Consider the following 19122-nt stretch of genomic DNA (forward strand, 5'->3'; position numbering starts at 1 on the left):
ATAATTCATCGACGTTTTAGTTTTTATCAGCTAATATCATAAATGGGGCTCTTTTTAATTCAAAAAATCATAAATAGGCCTCTTTTTATATATAATGTCATAAGTAGGCCTCTTTTTAATACAATATCAGGAATAGGCCTCTTTTTTTCTTATCGTGCACGTGGCTGATTATTCTGCCAGTTATATAACTATGCATTAGCTGACTTTGTGTTAGGGGTAATTGCGGAATACAGAGGACTTTACGCAAAATCGTATGAGGGTCTCTAGTCACCGTAATTACTCTTCTTTAGGCAGCGGAACAGAGGCTCCACAGTAGAATATAGTATATAGGATAATATAATCAATTAAATTACTCACTAAACTACAGGCCTACGTACGCTATTTATAGGCCTAGGGGAAACCCCTAAAACCCTAAAGGTTTAGGTTCTTACACCCTAAACCGAAGTAATACACTAGGCTAAAACCTTAGCTTAGTATATCTTCCTCCCCTTCTTCTTAGTCTTTAATAGTCTTGCATTTTAAGACAAATCTCATTAACTTTAAGGTCTTAGTCTAGTACGATTGCCCGTTGTCTTGAAGAGTAGCTATAATAGATAGCTTAGCTTCTTTCATTAAAGGGAAAACATCACCTATTACTAGAGTAGACATTATACTAGTAAGGATATAGTAATATAAGGGTAGGAATACTTAAATATATGTAAAATGTAAGTAGAGGTAGTTAGAGTTTTCACTCGCATAATATGATGTAGGCGGTGAGCGATAAGAAAAAAAGAGGCCCATTCCTGATATTGTATTAAAAAGAGGCCTACTTATGATATTATATATGTTCCGGCCCAACCACCAACTCTGCTGGTTGGCCAACTGGCCGGTCAGTTGGCCAACTGGCCGGCCGAACCACCAACTCGAGGTAGCTTCTTGGTGTAATTTCTATATAAAGTTACTTATTCTAAATTTCTTCTATACAATACTACAATAGTTAATAATTATGATTCCTACGTATATACTGTAATTGTAACTACTCCTATGCTATTTAGAAGTAAAAAAGTCATAGTTATGACTATATTTCATTAGGTGGTAGAAGGTACTTCTAAAAGCTGCCTTTAACCTACTAATTTATGTAGAAATGAGTGTGTATAGTAAGTACCTTTGGAATAAGTAACTTTATATAGAAAGTACACCAAGAAGCTACCTCGAGTTGGTGGTTGGGCCGGCCGAACCGCCAACCTAAAAGTTGGTGGTTCGGCCGGCCAGTTGGCCAACTGACCGGCCAGTTGGCCAACCAGAATAGTTGGTGGTTCGGCCGGAACATATATAAAAAGAGGCCTATTTATGATTTTTGAATTAAAAAGAGGCCCATTTATGATGTTAGCTGATTTTTTATTTAAGAATGAAGCTTATATGTGTATTTCGGTTCTAAGCGTATCCTTCTATACAGATTGTATTGTACTAACACCTAGTTGCAATAGCTCCAAAGTCTATATACCGCTGCTACTTATTAAGATAAACACCTTTTTATATATATAACACACCTCTATACCACCCCTCTCACAATTTTAATATCCGTCCTGACCCTGATTCTCCCATCCCTAGATTCCTCCTCATCCATCCCAAGATCCTTCTCCTCCCTCTCCACCCTCTCATTCATCTTAATATACACCGAGTTCCCCAACTGACTCCCAGACTTCCGGCGTGTGCCCTGCGACTTCGAGCCCGTCCCGTACCCGACACCTTTTGAGCCCTGTGAGCCGAGCGTCCCTGCGCGCCACGACGAGAAGGTGAAGAGGCCGCGGATTGTCGGGAGACAGGCGCAGATCATGCCGACGGAAGGCTCGATGTGTGTCCAGAGGGTGGCTTGGTAGACGGTATCTGCGGCGGGGTTAGCACAACCATGCAAGCTGGGAATTGGAAAAGAGGAAGGGGGGGGTTACATGTAGTGTCGGCAGGTTCGATATAGAAGAGGACGACGATGCGGTAGACGCTTGCGAAGCAGACACTGGAGGTGGTTAGCTGGGTTTCGATTCTGAGTAGAGAAGGAACGCACAAGCCGCCGAGGGCGAAGACGCAGCTGAGCGCGAGCTTATCCTGCCACGAGCGCTTGAGGCGCCAGATGATGGGCAGGGGCAGGCCGAGGATGACAAAGTCCATGATGACGTTGAAGGTCTGGTTAACGATGAAGTAGGTGGTTCCGTCGATACACACGGCGGGGACAGACTTGTCCCAATAGCCCCGTAGAGGTCGGCACTGAAGTGCACATGTGAGGAAGATGGCGGCGGCCCAAAGGCCGATGAGCCAGTTTATGAGGGCGGAGATGCGGTGAAAGGTCGCGCCCGAGAAAATGCGGCGGTAGAAGCAGATGATGGAGATTTTGAGGACGGGGCAGAGGGCGAAGTAGGTGAATTGGTTCGCGATGAAGATCTGGGGATGTGTTAGGGGCTGGAAAATTTGGGGGTAGAGGGGGGGTGTTGGACCTTGCCGAATATAATGAGAGTTTCAGGAGAGAGCTCTGAAAAATGAGTCCCGTTACCGCCGATGGCGCACCCTTTGTTTTTTATGTTAGCTGATAGCTGAGTTTGCACAGGGACATGATCTCACAGAAAATCAACTGCACAAGCATCCCATATAGTAGAAACAGCGCCGTAAAACAGAGGTAGTCATCTATCTCAATCTTGACCCGGCGCTTGAGCCTAGCGAAAACGCGAAGGATGGTAGCGATTGTGGCAAGACCGACTAGCACCGTGACGATAATGATCATCTTCCATCCCCTCTCACTGGGCGCCATTGTGGCGGGTGGTTAGGGCAAAAAAAGCGATCTGATCATCGATTTTGGCCGGACAGGGTGGAACAGCTGAGGGCGACATGAAAGTGATGGCGGGCGGGCGCCGTGCAAAGGGATGGGAACAGTCTTGTAATACTCCATTGGGAGCCAGGATGGAGAGTGCGAGTGCGAGGGCGGCGTGGCTGGCATGGTCGGCCGCGGTCTCACAGGGGACAACAGGCAGGAAGACTGGACGGGCGGATGAGGGAACTGGTCCTAAAGGATCGGCAATCAGATTCGGGTTGATCTACCAATCAGGCTAACAGTCGGACGATAGATCGACATGGATGTACATAGTGTTTGCTGTAGATATATCGAATGCATGTGAGCTGCATCGTAGCATGTGCTGGGATTGGTGAAGCAATACGAACTTGTATAGCTAGTTGTATAGCTAGTCTCAGGGTATCATATTGGTTGGCGTCCACGTATTATTTTGGAAGGGTGTGCACGTAGCACATATTTGGACCGTAGCGGCGCGGCGATCAGCGTAACATCAGCGTAGCGAGGTACAAGCTGAGATGAAGTGTGGTTATCGGGGAATCGGGAATCGGGCCATCGCGACACTAGGAAACGCCGTCGCTATTAGTGAACGGACGCTATTCCGTGCACAGAGCCTACCTAGGCCCTATGCTAAGAGTATATATTGTGGCGGCCTGCTACTACTGTATCTAGGTACAACAACTATGAAAATAAAATCTGTTAATGACTGCTGGCTGAAGCTATTATATTATGCTGTCATATTATGAAGTTTACGAGAGACGGCAGTGTCTTCGGTGGGGTTTTAACTCTGTACCATTCAGGGGAACGAGGAGGATTTGGCAATTTCCAGCTATTTTCCTCCTTCGGCAAACTCTAAACGCCTGAGAACGGCCTTCGCGTCGATGCAACTGAGTGGATCTGGACGGCTGGGAATGCAACCTTCCATCTCGAGTCCCCTGCATCTCCCGGGGACTCTCAGCAAGGATGATGGTCAAACGCCACTGAAGACAATGTGCCAGCATTTAGCGTGGTGTGAGTGGTGTACACGGACTCTATATGGCTTGTTGGCATGTTCCTTACTAACCAGGGACCCCAGCTGTCTCATTAGCGATCCCTTCTCTTGTCGGCGACACACTCACTGCGCCCTGTATCTGCATCGCTTCCGCGGATATCCAACAGACACGATGCACATGCGACGCCGAGACTGGCCATCCATTCTACAAGTTACAGCATGGTCGGTAGGGGTGAGAAATTAACCCCAATCGCTACCCTAAAACCGGTCCCCCCGTGGTGTCGGTCCCCGGGCCGTCACAAGTTGAGTTGAAGCATATTCTACAAGAACCCATTCTGCGATCCTTCTACATTCCTTCTGCTCTTTTCCTAAAAACTGTGTTACCTCGCTGTAGTACAGCTTTGATTTCTGTTTAATTGGCACATTCCTTTTTTCGTCGTTCTTTTGTCTTTACCCGGCTTCCATGACAGGTGCCACCATGTCTTCTCTCACACAGGACAACGTCTCTGCGTCCGACGACAACATGCCGCCGTCGCCAGAGAAACTTCACGCCTCCCCCGATATTATGCAGAAGAGGAGCAGCAAAAACGTCGTTCTCATCCCGCAGCCAAGCGACGATGAGGATGACCCGCTGGTAAGTGAGACACTGGGACCCACGGGCTTCCAATCGCCTGCGCGTGAAGCATTAAAAATATGTATATTGAACTCGGACACAGAACTGGCCTATACGGAAGAAGATCATTATTTTCGCATGTATCTGTCTCGCCGGCTTCGCGGGCCAAATGTCGCCGAACTCCAACCAGCTCACCTTCGTCCTCCAGATCCCGACATACGGAAAGACGCAAGCCGACCTCCTCAACACCGTCGCCGCCGCGCTCGCCGGGTGGATGGCTGGTCCGTTCTTGTTTACGCCGTTTGCCGGTCTCATCGGCCGCAGTTCGGTCATCCTCTGGAGTCTCGTCGGCACATTCGCGTGCCAGATCTGGGCGGCGAACATGACAGGCCCTGATGACTTCATCCCATTCACCATCTCGCGCCTCATCTGTGGCTTGTTCGGCGTCATCCCCGCTATCATGGGGACGGGATACATCATGGACATGTTCTTTCTGCACCAGCGCGGGAAGGCCTTTGCCATCTTCGAGGTGCTGATCATCTTTGCCGTCGTCGGTGGTGGCACTCTGGGTGGCTTTATCGCCGAGTCCAAGCCATGGGAATACGTCTTCTGGTGGACCCTAGGGCCTGTTGGAGGAGCCATTATCCTGGTCTTCCTCTTCGTCGAGGACACCACCTTCAGCCGCGATCCCAGCGTCCCAAGGCGCGCCCCAATGCCTAAGTCCTGGCTCCCTAACCGCGTCGCGACCTTCTTCCCCGGCTCAGCTACCCAGCCCACCGGAAGATTCGCTGAATTCGTATGTCCCTTCCTCACTCACCCAACCCCCACATCCACTTACAGTCCCTAGAAACGCCGCGCCATCGTCCCCCTCCAAATCACAATTGCCCCCATCACCCTTTCCGTCGGAACCTTCGTCTTCGTCGCCCTCGGCCTGCCCATCATGCAAGCCTCCACCCTCGCCATCTACCTCATGCCCCCCGTCATCGCCGGCGGCTACGGCTTCTCCTCTCTCCAACTCGCCTTCTTCACCATGACAGCTTGGATCGGCATCCTCGGCGCCCAGGCCTACGGGTACTTCTTCAACGACGCCATCCCCCTCTGGGTCGCGCGCCGCCGCGGCGGCGTCTGGCACCCGGAGTACCGCCTCGCCAACGCCCTGCTGCCGGGGCTGCTGCTCCCCATCGGTCTCGGGATCTACGGCGCGGGTTTACAGTTCCACCTGCACATCATGGTTCTCGCGCTCGCGAGCTTTATTATTTGGTTCGCTGCTCTGCTGGTCCTGCCCGTGTGTTACAACTACATTGTGGAGTGCTTCTTGCGCACACCTGTCGAGGCTAGCGTCGCGCTCAACTCGTACCGTATTGCGTTTGGGCTCATGAGCGTCTTTATCATTACACAGTGGCAGATGGCTGTGGGCGTTGGCTGGATGTGGGGTATGGGTGCGTTTTTTGTGCTGGCGGTGGATGTGCTGATGGTCTTGGTGATCTTGAAGGGGCATGAGGTGAGGAAGCTCACGGTGCATATTAGCGAGACTATTGCGGCGACGGAGGATGGGGAGAGGATTATCGGCGAGAAGGAGGATGGTTCTGCGTGAAGCGATGTTGGTTCTGCAGAAACAGCGACATTATAAAAATTGCTTGGGAGGTGGATCTACCAATGGTCCACGTAAAAAAGGCTGCATATACCGGATTTAGTATCTATTGTAGTAATAAACCATTTCCTTATTTGTATTTAACGTCCGTTGCGAAAATGCAGCTCGACACAATACTATACCCACACTCGTACCTCCTCCAAGAATATACGCTGATAAATGCACCCCCCCCCCCCTTTTCGTTTCGTTATACTCCCATGCCTCCTATGTAGCTATTAGCGTTGATGTTAGTCAATCGAGCAAGGTTAAATCGATGGTGCGCTCACATCCGCTGAAGAACCCGTTCTGGGCGGTCCGATCCCAGTCTAACCCCTGTCCTGCCCCGTATCTCCTTCCTCCCCTGTCTATGTCCGTGTCCAGCGTCTAGAATAACCGTGTGACGCAGCCGATCATGTTCATCGTTTCCATAACAAGCGCCCGTGAACCAGATATTACACGCAGCGGGCATATACGACATATTAAGCACCGAACATTAGGACCGATGAGTCTGTCACTGCCGTCGGTGATTTACAGTTAATTCGTATAGATGTGGTTTGCAGATTCCGAAACAATTTAAATTATATATGCATGCATCTACAAGCACCCCTTGAAGCGTGCCATACGGCTGGGTCGAGCGAATGTATGCGTAAATTTCCCGTATTCTTGCTAAATGGCTCATAGGGGATGAAGGCCCGCACCGGCCTCGGGGCCACTCCGACCGCCAAGTACTACTCTACGTGTACCTGAGCTTTGAACCTTCTTTTTTTTCACATGACACTATGATAGCTGCGGAGACGTTACACGCAGTCTTCAATGCTACAGCTTAGCTAACCCTATGGTTTTGAAAGTGGACCTTGGTGGCACCTTGGTATCGGAGGGTGATGATGCCACTTCGAACCCAAAACACAATACTTGAGCGCAAACCAAGGCCAGCGGGGTAACAAAAGAAGATACCAGTTCAACCTCAGACACCTACACTCTCGTGAGAACAAAACCGACGCCATGCCACACACCAGCACCGACGCGGCATCAAATGACACCACCAAAGGCGATGCCCCGCCGCAAATCACCGTCCCCTCCTGGATCAACGGCATCGAAGAGACCGGCCCCTCAACCTTCGACGTAATAAGCCCCTACACCAACACCACCTGCTGGACCAGCACCTCCGCCACACCCTCCGACGCCCTCCGCGCCGTAGACGCTGCATCCGCCGCCTTCCCCGGCTGGTCAGCGACCAAACCCACCGCGCGGCGCGACATCCTCCTCCGCGCCGCCAACCTCCTCGAGGAGCGCACCGAGGAAAATGCCGAGATCATGCGCACGGAAATGGGGGCTGACGTAGGCACCTCGCAGTTCTTCGTCGTGCCACTCGCTATCAAGATGCTTCGTGATGTCGCGGGGCGAATTACCTCTGTCTGCGGCAGCCTGCCAACTGTGGAAGAGGAGGGCCAGAGCGCTATCGTGTATAAGGAGCCCATGGGTGTCATCCTGGGCATAGTTCCTTGGTGAGTCAGACCCCATATTCCTTTCCCCCGCTTGACGCCCCCTCGGCGCCTTGTTCGCTATCGATCCCATGCTAACCCCCCGCCTCCAGGAACGCACCCTACGTCTTCGGCATCCGCTCCGCCGCCACCGCCCTCGCCGGCGGCAACACCACAGTCCTGAAATCGTCCGACCTCTCCCCGCGCTGCTACTGGGCCATTGGCCGCGCATTCGCCGACGCTGGCCTCCCCGCCGGCTGTCTGAATATCGTCTCTTGTCGTCCTGCCGACGCGCCCGCCGTCGTCAACGCCATGATTGCCCATCCTGCTGTGCGCAAGATCAACTTCACAGGTAGCACGTCGGTCGGGCGCCGCGTCGCACAGGAAGCGGGGATGCAGCTGAAGCCCTGCCTGATGGAGCTAGGCGGGAAGAACAGCGCGATTGTGTGCGAAGATGCTAATCTCGACGTCGCCGTGCCATCCATCATCGCAGGGGCATTCTTAAACGTACCCCCCCCCCCCCCTCTCCCTAATCAAGTGACAATGCTAACCACCGCCCCCCACAGTCCGGCCAAATCTGCATGTCCACCGACCGCATCGTCCTCCACTCCGCCATCGCCCCCGCCTTCCTTGCAGCCCTCAAATCAGCGCTCTCTTCAGCCCCGCCCTCCGACGCCCCTACCCTGGTCTCCGCAGCCTCAAAAGCACGTGTCCAGTCCCTCGTCACGTCCTCCCTCGCCGCCGGCGCGCACCTCATCCACGGCTCCGTCGACGCCGCCGAACCGGAGGGGAAGGCATCGAGCATCCGCCTTGCACCTGTCGTCGTCGGAGGCGCAGGCGACGAGGATCCCCTCTGGTTGGAGGAGTCGTTCGCGTCGCTCGCGGCGTGCAGGGTGGTGTCGTCTGATGAGGAGGCGGTGCGGGTCGCGAATAGTGGGGGGTATGGGCTGTCGGCTGCTGTGTTCACGGAGGACTTGAGGAGGGGGTTTAAAATTGCGAAGAAGCTGGAGTCAGGGTGAGTTTTGTCCTGCGGGGGGTGTGGGTTAGTGAGTGAGTGAGTGTATACTAATGGGAATAGGGCTGTGCATATTAATAGCATGACGGTGCATGACGAGCCGGTGTTGCCGCATGGGGGTGTGAGGAATAGCGGCTGGGGGAGGTTCAATGCGAAGGAGGGGCTGGAGGAGTTTCTGGTTACTAAGACTGTGACGTGGAAGGATTAGGAGTGTGGAGAACGCGTGGCGTTAGCTGGACCTTGCTAGAGCTGGCCTGGGAATATAGGAGTGGTTTGTGCGTGGACAAGACTTAGAGGTGTGGGCGGGCATATGCTTTATTTCATAATGCATCTAGCTTTGCAAAACATCGCGTATATAAAACCAACTCTGAATCTGTGCATCATCTCTACTTAAAAGGAGATATTTCAAAGCTAGCCACAATTAGTTTACCGTCCTAATAAAATTGGAATTAATGTATACATACAGAGACTCTTTGGCGTAGGTCATATTCTCCGCCTACAGATAATTGAGGGATCTGTTGATATTTCTGTGCCAAGAGTTGTCGGGTATTTTGCAGGACCTATAAAGTCATCAGATACGACATCTACTTGCCAAGGGCCATTGTATATTTCAGGAAAATAGGGCATACCTCAATATAACTCTGATTCGGATTCTCCCTCATAGTCTTGATGAATCCATACGACATGGCACCTATCCCACATTAGTATCGCTTACTAACCCGCACCAAGCCAGCCAAGACACGCCAACGTACCTGTCGCAGCCCCCGCAATGCTTGTATCAGCCGACGTCTGATTATCAGCACATCCACTAAACATCCAAATATCCTTCCCCTCATTCTTCCAATCCTCGACAAAGTTTTCCTCGCCTAGGCCATTCTCATTAGTAGGTCCTCCACCTTGATGGTGCAGGGAAGCAAAGAAAGACTGTGCGCCTCCAATGAGGGCTTGAGCGTCCTTGATCTTCGTAGCGGAGAATCCTCCATGTAGGAGATTAAAAGCTGATGTAGCAAGGCTGATACCCTGTTTCACGTTGTCGACGAGGTTTACCTGTCCTGCTGAGTTCGGGCGATAGACGAAGGGAAGCTCGATGGCGGAACCGCTGTGGCAGCAGTCGAAGAGAACTGTTAGACGGGTACGGGGGTTCATCGGCGAGACAATGGCTTTGTGGAGCTGGCATATTTGTCAGTTCTTGCTAGTGTGGCATATCCGATCGCGCACACATACTGTGTCACTGTCTAACTGTCCATGAGATTCAAAGTCTAGGGGACAGATAGTATCATCGAAACTGCAACTTTGTCAGAACTGACTCTGCGATATATCGCATAGATTCACTCACCCAGACTCTCGGTCTCCATCAGGGTCCTTAACTTGGGCTGCGCAAAGGTTAGAACGACGAGTTCTCGCGTAGATAGGATGAGGGTTCACCCACATCCATGTCCAGAGTAGGATAAGAAAACGGAGTCTCCTGCATTGTTACCGGAGACAAGCCATCGAAAAGCCTATAGGAGTAGTCAGAACCTAGGTAATTATCACAGCAGAAGGGAATCTCACGGCCATCATATTGGCACCGTTAGGCTCCAACGGCGTCCCCCTGTTCTCGGGCGCATCAGTCAAGATGACCATGTCGCTCTGTGCAGGCGAAAAGCCATGGTCCTGAACAAGGTATTCACGAATGTTCATAGCATCGTTGATACATCCGTTCAGTTGGTGCTTGGTACCATAGTAGTTGATACCAATCAGCAAGGCCTTCTTGCGAGGCATGGTGTTTGCGTTACTGAGGTGGGATATTCTAGTTACTCTGATGAGCACAGCTCCCTCTCAGAGATAAGAGAATACCGGGATGGGGTAGGACACACTGGATGAGGCCGAGTTAGGATGTGCAAATCGCGTACTGATGAACTGCTGGTCGTAATATCGTAACGCAAGTCACAGGCATCGTTATGGCCGGCGACACAATACGTGGCGGCGGTGGGCGCCACTCGCTCTCTGCTTACCCCGCCCCTATCCATTCATAGGGTCGGTTCCGACGATTACGGGATTGACGCGAGTCGCGAGATTGACTCGAACACGTTGCCTCGCCTCCAGCCGCCAACCCCACTTACCCTCCCCTGATTCCGCGCTATGCCTATTGGCACGATTGAGGCTATTATCCGCATACGCAAGCTTGTGTATGGCCGAGCGGACGGGATGCCCAATTCTCTGTGAGCTGCCATCGCTTTTGCGCCAAGACCACCACCAAAACCGTTCCCCGTTGTCAGCCTTCCGCTTCCTTATTGCCGCTTCGAGACCGTCGCTGCTTTTACCTGCACTGCCTCAAGGCCCACACTTCCCACTTCGTGACCACTGAAGCGACCTAAGAGCGCTTAAAAACGCGAAACGATTGATATTACAGAGAGATGGGCAATATATTCAAGGACCGCGATGACGAGTTGCAAAAAGTCATTGCAACTTGCAAGATATAGCATAGTTAATGCCTAGTTATACGTATATTTCTAGGCATGGTAGAGAGCATGAAATTCACAAACGATGAAAATATGATAATATGAGACAGTTGCGATAGTTATTAGTGTCACAGGCACATACAGGGGCAGATTATAGTACTCTGTCACCGCCTACAGGGCTAGTGTAGGGGCCACCGAGACCAGGGCACGGGCCCGGCCCTGTCTCTTTTATATGTAGATAGAGAGCCTCCAAGAAATAAGAGGATAGACTTTACCACATTACATGATTCTAGCTCCGCAGTAAGCCTACTTGATAAACCCCTATTAACTATGGTCTTTTGCACTAACTTAGTGTCAATCAATTAAGTCATTAGCTCCTTGCTCAACGCAACGTTTCTGGTTCGACCGCCAATTTGGCACCGGAATATCCTAAATCCTCTTTCTACCAGTTTTTTTAGCTAAGCTATAGTTAGTGTTTGTGGGATTTCACAAGCGATGGATAATAGTGGCCAAAAGCCACTTTGTGTGCCTGGCTTTGGTGGAATGTCTCTGTATCATGAGCTAAATATCGAGTGTCGCTTTGCCGATGCTGCAAGTGGATGGGAACAAAAGGCCTGCCCTGACTGCGCCTGAGCTCGCTATGATGCAACTCATGAACGATTTAACCGACAAGCGGGACTGGCATATCGGAATATTCAATGACGAGATCGTTGCAAAATGGCGCGAAGAGGCGTTTGAAACCCAAGAGAAAATCGAAACGCATAAAACACTTGGAATGCGACGGATTAGCGTGAAAACTTGGAATTGGTGTGTTATGGAGCTTCGCGATAAAGCTCTAATGGTTGAGGAGAACTAATTTATTCGCATCCTTGACGCAGGATCCTCCGTATGTAAATCAGATGCGGGGGCCGATATTTACAAGAAAAGCCAACAACCTATCCCTACGCACTAGCGATTTCAGCTCGATGTTACTCCATAGCACTTTCTGTACGCGTACACTTTACCAATTATGCTACGATCATTAAATCCTTTTATTAATTAAGAATTCAAAATTACTTTGCCTGGGAGTCCACTAGCTTATACTCCTCATACGATGGCCTCATTCCGAGCGCTATACTACCAATCCAATAGTTAAGACTAAGAACGACCCTAGATATAGCAAACTGGCTCCATCTCTCAAACTCTTTTACCCACTCAGGCACATTCATCCAGTAAAACTGTCGCAAAATCCAGCATGTCCCATGATCTTCACAAAAGTCATACTTATGGAAGGTCGTCCGTAGCTGGATCCAGAGAAACTTGTGTATCATCCATTCTCTAAGAGACGGAGTTCGGTTTGTGAGTACGTATAACACTCGAACCCACAAGGGCGTGGAACAGAGTGAAAAGTATACCTCGGCGTCTTCAACGGAGCTGCAAATAATGTGATAGAGTTGCCGGGTTCTCTCTGATCCTAGTAGCTTTGCCGTCGCCGGCTGTGATGAATTTACGTATTTCCCAAAACTAATCCAGGATTCTGGGAGCTGTGGGCCCCATGGCAACCCGTGCACCCAGCGTGAACCTCCAATATACCATTGCCCACTTAGCATGTTGAAGCTGACACACATCTTTCTCGTGATATGAGTATGATGTGGACTTGCCCAGTGACTCTCCTGTGGGATCTCAATAAAGATATCTGGCTCGGCGAGTTTGAAGTCGAAGGTGACGACGTCCTTCCTAGATAGGACATAATAAACGCTTTTGTGCGCGACAAAGAACCTTGAAAGAGTGAATCGAGTTCGGTGTTGGGTGTTGGTTCGTTGTTTGCAACCCCAGAGCCTTGAGTGCACTGTATGAAGATTGAGCAACTTGCTGAGGATTGTGGCTGAAATTGCTGCTAAGAAGAGTACGATAATCATCGCGAACCTTGGCATGTGTTGAGGTGACTCGACACTTGAGTTATTGCGTTGGTTGTCTGTGAAATCCTCGGAAGGATATGCGATTATATAAGTGGGCCTAGGAGTGTGGGTCGGTAAAGGCATGCTACGTTGCCAGAAATTATATGTCCAGCTGCTTCTTCCAATCAGCGTATGACTTTTAATGGTTTTATCCGGTGCACCCGAGAGCAATCCACACGATTCTGATGCCTTCGCTCTCAAATGAAAATATAATCTACACTTAATCGTCGGTTCCGACGATTAGGCTAATGGAAGCATCTGCTTATGCTACCTTATGCAGTAGTTATTAGATAAAGCTCTTATCCCTCTACTATCGCCCCTAACTCCGCATGCATTAACCAAGTGGCGAAGCAAAAATATCACTCGGCTCTATTAAACTTGAGCCTTCTGTCCCTTGTGTACTGGGGGTTCCTGATTCAGGGCGTCAACGTATTTCCATTACATGAGCTAGACAAAAGATGATGGCTGCACCATCACGCTCCTCTCACACCAGACAGTCCGCATGGAGAAAGTAGCGCTAATACAAGGATTTGGGGCTCAATACTGCAAAGTGGCTTAGCCTAACAATGGTCTAGATTATGTTGGTCTAATCAGAAGCCTCTCTGGGGTTGGATTATGTAGTAAGCCTATTAAGAGCCAAACCAACAATTACGACAGTATCTAATATTGCACAAAGTTGGTCTCCGTATACGAGATGCATGCACGACCTCATCTAATATTGCACAAGTTGGTCTCTGTATACGAGATGCATGCCACGACCTCAGTAAATGACCGGGATTATAAGTTATGGCAAAGCTTCGCCTTTTATCCACTTCTAAGCCCACTCCCCGCTACTCTAACAACACAACCTATTACAACGCACTTCTACTCAGTATACACTCTTGATTCTTGAACTTGCCTCTGTTTTCTGCCTTCTTGCCAAAACAGCCCCAAAATATACCCTTGTCGAAAGTGCAGCTTCAATTTTCATCCTTCCAACATAGCAATCTCTCAGCTGGCCGTCAGTGCCATTTATCCGTGATGGTATGTGCCAGCTCTGCATATGTTATCTTAATAATGCTACTGTATTCACATATTAGCAAGTCTCTGAAGATTAAGCATGTGCGCTTATATAATGCATACACTGAATTAAGAGTAGTATTTAAGATTGGTGGCCTCCCGTTATGTGCCTAGAAAGAACTCCGGCTGGAAAAGCTTACACATGAGACGAAAACAACAATTATACAACGTTTTTGCCCATAATGGGCTCCATTATTCAGAAGCTATTGCTTTTAACAGCTATTGCTACACATGCCTATGGCTCCTCAAAAGGGCTTAAAGAAATAACGGGGGTGAAGTTCCATCAACCGTCTGCGGCAGAGATGCAGCGTGCCCACGAGGCCTTCTCTTCTCAGAGCTTCCAAAACAAGACGGCATACGAGATGTAAAGACATCCGATCCTGAACTTGTTCAGCTTAGGGATGTTAGTACTGCAGAACTCCAACAGGCGAAGGCTCTAGTTGCCACGGCACATACTTCCCAGGCAGCGTATAACAAGTGGAACATGGAGAACCCCAGCTTCAACAACTATCACCACAAGGGAACGGGGAATACTGCCGAACGCCGGGATACTAAGTCTCCCCCTACCTTCTCACGGGAGACCTTAGATGCCATTAAGCTTGTCGGCACTGTAGATGCACAGAATATGCTCAAGAACGGAACCTTGCCGAACTACAATAATGCAACGTTCTGGGCCCACAAGCCAGATTCAGACACCAACTTCCGGGGCCCCAAAAATGTTAAGAGGGCCAATGATGACTCATGGCTATCTCAGATGCAGCATGGATCTCAGCCTTTTGGTGGCGACTCAAGTTATGTGGTAAGTAGGTTTTGTTGCCTTGTTGGTGAATTATGCTAATTAATAGGTCTGGCGTAACGTCATGGACTACGGCGCAGTTGGGGATGGCGTGGCGGATGATACCGCTGCCATTAACAAAGCTATGTCTGATGGAAACCGTTGTGGCGCAAACTGCGCTGGGTCGACAGTAAAGGGCGCAGTCATTTATTTTCCGTTTGGAACTTATCGAGTGAGCAGTAGTATAGTCTCCTACTATAACACCCAAATTGTTGGTGAGATAAACTCTGATGGCAATTCTCCCGTCATCGAAGCTGCGACTACATTCACTGGCAACGGGGTTATTAGCAGTGACGTCTATCTGGCTGATGGAACGACAGAGTGGTACATTAATACGGTGAGTTTCTAATTGTTATATGTAGACGTCTCTAACTATTAGGCCAACTTCTATCGTCAAATTCGGAATTTAGATATAAATCTTCGGTTTGCAACAATGCAAAATATCAAGGGTATTCACTGGCAAGTCGGTCAAGCCACAAGTATTGAAAATGTTAGAATCTACATGACGGATAAGTCGTCGTCAACCCAAGTTGGCATTTGTAAGCTTAGGACCTCATGATAGCCTGTCCACGCCGCTTACCAAGATAGTTGCGGAAAACGGCAGTGGCGGCTGGTTTAGCGCCATCTCCATGATAGGGGGGCTGTACGGGTTTCTTGGAGGTAACCAGCAGTACTCAGTTGGCGACATTAATATTGTCGGCGCTAAGAATTGTATTGGTATCATCTGGGATTGGGCTTGGGTGAGTTTCTGGAAGTTTACAACGATAAGTACTAACTATGTAGTCCTGGTCCCGCCTAGTCCTCGAAGACTGCGACGTCGGCATAAACTTAACTCCGCCGGGCTCTAATTCAGCCTCCCCAGTTGGCTCCGTTATGATTGTTGACAGCGCATTCGTTAAATGCCCTGTCGCTATCCTGACGTACAGCTTTGCTGGGAGTACAGGAGAACAAGGGACCACGGTGCTCACTCTAAACAATGTTCACTTTGTTGGAGACACAAACTTTATTGTTTTCCCGGATGGCACTGGCCTTGTGCAAAATGTTTCGAATTCGGTCATTCAATTTTGGCAGATAGGAGATCTAGAAGCAGATGGTGCCACGCATGACGGGCTGTTTTTTGTTAATATACCTAGACCAGAAGTTCTCACTGTTACGGATGCCTTTTCTTCACCACAACAAGGCTCGTTCTATCGCCGATTGTAAGTTTGGATTGAGTAAACGTGGCCCTACTGACTATGTGTAGTAAGCCGACGTACCAAGGAATATCTGCTTCATCTATTCTTAATGCGAGGGCGTTAGCAAAGGGTATGTCATAGGCAATTTACCCACATTAGCTAATTTGTTTTAGGTGATGGTGTTACAGATGATACAGCTGCTCTTCAAACTATGCTGTTTTACTGCGCGAAGAACAACTGTATCTTATACGTTCCTGCTGGGTCGTACATGATTTCTGCCCCTATATTAGTACGTCGTCTACACCATTTTGTTCCTAGCTGATTATGATAGATCCCTAACAACTCCGTCATCGTTGGTGAATCATGGTCGCAGTTTGTTGCCTATGGCCAGAACTTTGCAGATGAGTTCAACCCGCAACCGATGATTACAGTCGGGCAAGGCGAATCTGGAATGGTCGAGATGCAGAATCTATTATTTACATCCCAAGGAGCTCTGCCTGGCTTGGTTCTTGTCCAGTGGAATATTAAAGCCGCAACTCAAGGCTCTGTAGGGCTGTGGGGTGAGTTGATACCCCGTTGAGAGTTAACTTATAGGCTGACCATTAGACTGCCACTTCCGAATCGGTGGTGCCAAAGGCACTAACCTGCAGAGTGCGCAATGCCCAAAGCTCACCGGCAGCATCGATCCCAATTGCATTGCGGGTTCAATCATGCTCTTAATGACACAAGATTCTAACGGGTATGTAACTCTCTAATATTAGCGAATTATCTAACAGTTCAAGCTATTTCGAGAATATGTGGGCTTGGGTTGCAGGTGTGTGCTTTTTAACCATTTATATATTTAAGCTAACGTCATAGATCATGACATTGATAATCCTGCTTCCGACTTGTCAAACCAGATAAACGTCTACTTCGGCCGGGGTATGCTGATCCAAAGCCAAGGGCCATCATGGTTCCGTGGCACTGCTTCAGAGCACAGTGTAATGTATCAGTATAATGCTATTAATGCAAGCAACATTTATATGAGTATAATTCAGACCGAGTCGCCATGTACGTGTATTATTTAACAATGGTACTCTGCTAACGTCGTCTTAGATTATCAAGGAGCTGCGTACACTCAGGCTCCTGCTCCTTTTAGTCCATTATGGAATGGAGATCCATTATTCAACACATGTGGCTCTGACACGATAACATGCAACGTCGCTTGGGCTATTATCATTCAGTGGTCTGAGAATGTCTTCATTGACGGCGCAGGCCTCTACTCGTGGTTTCAGAGCTACAACCAAGACTGCGTTGACTCAAACACCTGCCAGCAGAGACTTGTCAACATCTACAACGTCGGCGGGCTACTTTTTAATCATCTAGTCACTATTGGGTCTGTCGAGGTCCTAACTCCAGCTATAAGTAATCACTGGAACGGCATTAAGTACGCCGCCGACCATCTGCAAGCGACGGTGTACCCGTGGTGGACAGCAATTGCCACTTACCTAGAGAGCAGCGAAAGTGTCGACCTAACGGTTGATCCATACCCCATTACTGAAGGCTGGGTCTCTTTCGGAGACTCGTATGCTGCAGGCATTGGTGCCGGAAAGCCTTATGATAAGATTAAAAACTGCGCTCGGGGGTCAGGAGGATATCCGCCTATTCTCGATAACATTATTCAGTTTGGCCACAACGTCGAGACTGTCTTTCAACCTCTTTCCTGCTCAGGAGAAACCGCGCGGCAGTTTATCGATGGCACGGCCACGAAGCAACTCTCTCAGTGGCGTCCTAGCTCGTCTGATATCGGGACATGTTCCTTTACTGGAAATGACCTTGGCTTCGGGAACATTGTATCGCACTGCATCATGGGCTATAAGAGTAGAGACGAGTGCCAGAGCGATATTACCAAAGCGAAGAGCCTTCTCGATGCCAACAGCCTTATTGGAGAACTGGTGAACGACGTCATGGAAATGATTGTGGCCAAGGCTAAACAATACAAACCGCGCTTCGTCGTCTATTGGACTGGATACCCGAAGTTTTTTACAAGTGTTGATGGCACTTGTGATACTTGCTGGTTTCATGAGTACTGGTATGCAGGGGAATACCTCACACAAAAACTCCGCAACCAACTCAATCAGCTATCGGTAGATGTTAATAACCAGATCGAATTCGCAATTAATAAGTATAATGCGCTTCTCCCATATCCAAAGGTTGTATTTGTCTCGCCTGACAAGCTAAAATTATATGATGGGAAACGATTCTGCGAGAAGTCAGTTAGCGAGCCGCTGAAGGGGTCGGCACAGAATGCAGTTGCCTTCTTTTATGAGAAGGGTCCTGATAATGTGCCAGCATACCCATTCGCTCTTCCGAAGCCAATAGAGGACGATGCGCCCTCCGATTGGGCGCTGTCGACGTATAACAGCGCCACTTGTAGTGATAGCATTGAGGCATCGGATGGAAACTGGGCGTCAGAGATGCTTTGTGACATGGCTATTGGGATCTCGAATGGGTCTATTACATCACAGGACTTCCTTGACAACGAGGGTGCTGGAGCAACGATTACTGCCAATTCTGATGGAACGATAACAATTACTGATTTGGATGTGAACTATCTCAAGATGTTTCATCCGAAGACTGAGGCAAACTGGCACATCGCACAGGCAGTGACTGATGCGCTGATAAAGAATTAGAACGACCGAGGAGAAGTAGAACCACTAAGCAAGATTGCATTAAGGAGGTGGCCGATTAAAATATGGTCGTACGAATTAGCAATGATTATCTACAGCTTTTTCGAGCGACTTGTATCATCAGGTGGTAACCAGCAGATTGCTGCTATTTCTGAAATCGTAAGCCACTTATCTCTAAGCCCTTAACATGTGATTTATACATTATTTAAACTCTTATATAAACCTGTGATCCTACATCGCCTAATAATGTGATTCCTCATTATTTAAGTCCTGTAACTAGTTTCTTAGGAGACTAGTGGGGGACCCTGGGTTAGAGGCTGAAGACCAGACCATAGTCCGGTCTAAGAATTTGAGACCGGACCGACCCATGGTCCGGTCTGGGGTCAGTCAACCGATGGGGTCGGTCCCTCGTGGCGCAGCCTAGCTCTGATGCTGCAAGTGCACGGACTTAAGGATGGTGG

At 49.2% G+C, this 19122-nt stretch overlaps 5 protein-coding genes across 5 annotated transcripts; 3 read left to right on the plus strand and 2 right to left on the minus strand.

Annotated features, from left to right (window-relative positions):
- Window positions 1–1381: 1381 nt before the first annotated feature.
- Window positions 1382–3155, minus strand: VE01_08507 (uncharacterized protein). Its single transcript, XM_059463971.1, has 5 exons — window positions 2593–3155; window positions 2469–2539; window positions 2042–2415; window positions 1929–1993; window positions 1382–1866 (listed from the first exon to the last, which is right to left on the minus strand). The coding sequence occupies exons 1-5, from the start codon at window positions 2777–2779 to the stop codon at window positions 1532–1534; spliced, it is 1032 nt and encodes a 343-aa protein (XP_059319462.1). The 5' UTR covers window positions 2780–3155; the 3' UTR covers window positions 1382–1531.
- A 349-nt stretch (window positions 3156–3504) lies between these two features.
- VE01_08508 (uncharacterized protein) lies at window positions 3505–6201 on the plus strand. The gene is made up of 3 exons (XM_018277929.2): window positions 3505–4440; window positions 4523–5215; window positions 5267–6201. The coding sequence occupies exons 1-3, from the start codon at window positions 4270–4272 to the stop codon at window positions 6011–6013; spliced, it is 1611 nt and encodes a 536-aa protein (XP_018127590.2). The 5' UTR covers window positions 3505–4269; the 3' UTR covers window positions 6014–6201.
- A 277-nt stretch (window positions 6202–6478) lies between these two features.
- On the plus strand, window positions 6479–9023 carry VE01_08509 (uncharacterized protein). Its single transcript, XM_018277930.2, has 4 exons — window positions 6479–7554; window positions 7644–8037; window positions 8097–8545; window positions 8609–9023. The coding sequence occupies exons 1-4, from the start codon at window positions 7052–7054 to the stop codon at window positions 8751–8753; spliced, it is 1491 nt and encodes a 496-aa protein (XP_018127591.1). The 5' UTR covers window positions 6479–7051; the 3' UTR covers window positions 8754–9023.
- VE01_08510 (uncharacterized protein) lies at window positions 8846–10674 on the minus strand. Its single transcript, XM_018277931.2, has 9 exons — window positions 10402–10674; window positions 10097–10334; window positions 9975–10044; window positions 9882–9918; window positions 9770–9830; window positions 9298–9715; window positions 9175–9236; window positions 9010–9105; window positions 8846–8956 (listed from the first exon to the last, which is right to left on the minus strand). Exons 2-9 carry the CDS (start codon window positions 10304–10306, stop codon window positions 8951–8953), a joined length of 960 nt encoding a protein of 319 aa, XP_018127573.1. The 5' UTR covers window positions 10307–10334; window positions 10402–10674; the 3' UTR covers window positions 8846–8950.
- Window positions 10675–13174: 2500 nt separating this feature from the next.
- VE01_08511 (uncharacterized protein) lies at window positions 13175–18784 on the plus strand. The gene is made up of 14 exons (XM_018277932.2): window positions 13175–13946; window positions 14062–14346; window positions 14391–14781; window positions 14828–15154; window positions 15197–15356; window positions 15406–15557; window positions 15601–16016; window positions 16061–16122; window positions 16166–16281; window positions 16324–16552; window positions 16599–16731; window positions 16775–16806; window positions 16851–17042; window positions 17088–18784. The coding sequence occupies exons 2-14, from the start codon at window positions 14165–14167 to the stop codon at window positions 18662–18664; spliced, it is 3969 nt and encodes a 1322-aa protein (XP_018127557.1). The 5' UTR covers window positions 13175–13946; window positions 14062–14164; the 3' UTR covers window positions 18665–18784.
- Window positions 18785–19122: the final 338 nt, after the last annotated feature.

Source organism: Pseudogymnoascus verrucosus (genome assembly GCF_001662655.1).
Source record: "Pseudogymnoascus verrucosus strain UAMH 10579 unplaced genomic scaffold scaffold_44, whole genome shotgun sequence".
NCBI lineage: Eukaryota > Fungi > Ascomycota > Leotiomycetes > Thelebolales > Thelebolaceae > Pseudogymnoascus > Pseudogymnoascus verrucosus.

Bases quoted from the DNA above. Each gene is read 5' to 3' on its own strand.
- VE01_08507 (XM_059463971.1), bottom strand. From the start codon at position 2,779: ATGGCGCCCAGTGAGAGGGGATGGAAGATGATCATTATCGTCACGGTG. The intron at 2,540-2,592 runs GTGAGATCATGT...TAAAAAACAAAG, and splicing joins GCTTGTGCAGTTGATTTTCT to GGTGCGCCATCGGCGGTAAC. The intron at 1,867-1,928 runs GTAACCCCCCCC...ACCCCGCCGCAG, and splicing joins CGAACCTGCCGACACTACAT to ATACCGTCTACCAAGCCACC.
- VE01_08508 (XM_018277929.2), top strand. From the start codon at position 4,270: ATGACAGGTGCCACCATGTCTTCTCTCACACAGGACAACGTCTCTGCG. The intron at 4,441-4,522 runs GTAAGTGAGACA...ACTCGGACACAG, and splicing joins ACGATGAGGATGACCCGCTG to AACTGGCCTATACGGAAGAA. The intron at 5,216-5,266 runs GTATGTCCCTTC...TACAGTCCCTAG, and splicing joins CCGGAAGATTCGCTGAATTC to AAACGCCGCGCCATCGTCCC.
- VE01_08509 (XM_018277930.2), top strand. From the start codon at position 7,052: ATGCCACACACCAGCACCGACGCGGCATCAAATGACACCACCAAAGGC. The intron at 7,555-7,643 runs GTGAGTCAGACC...CCCCGCCTCCAG, and splicing joins ATCCTGGGCATAGTTCCTTG to GAACGCACCCTACGTCTTCG. The intron at 8,038-8,096 runs GTACCCCCCCCC...CGCCCCCCACAG, and splicing joins TCGCAGGGGCATTCTTAAAC to TCCGGCCAAATCTGCATGTC.
- VE01_08510 (XM_018277931.2), bottom strand. From the start codon at position 10,306: ATGCCTCGCAAGAAGGCCTTGCTGATTGGTATCAACTACTATGGTACC. The intron at 9,919-9,974 runs GTGGGTGAACCC...ACCTTTGCGCAG, and splicing joins ATCCTACTCTGGACATGGAT to CCCAAGTTAAGGACCCTGAT. The intron at 9,831-9,881 runs GTGAGTGAATCT...ACAAAGTTGCAG, and splicing joins GATGGAGACCGAGAGTCTGG to TTTCGATGATACTATCTGTC.
- VE01_08511 (XM_018277932.2), top strand. From the start codon at position 14,165: ATGGGCTCCATTATTCAGAAGCTATTGCTTTTAACAGCTATTGCTACA. The intron at 15,357-15,405 runs GTAAGCTTAGGA...TTACCAAGATAG, and splicing joins GTCAACCCAAGTTGGCATTT to TTGCGGAAAACGGCAGTGGC. The intron at 17,043-17,087 runs GTACGTGTATTA...ACGTCGTCTTAG, and splicing joins AATTCAGACCGAGTCGCCAT to ATTATCAAGGAGCTGCGTAC.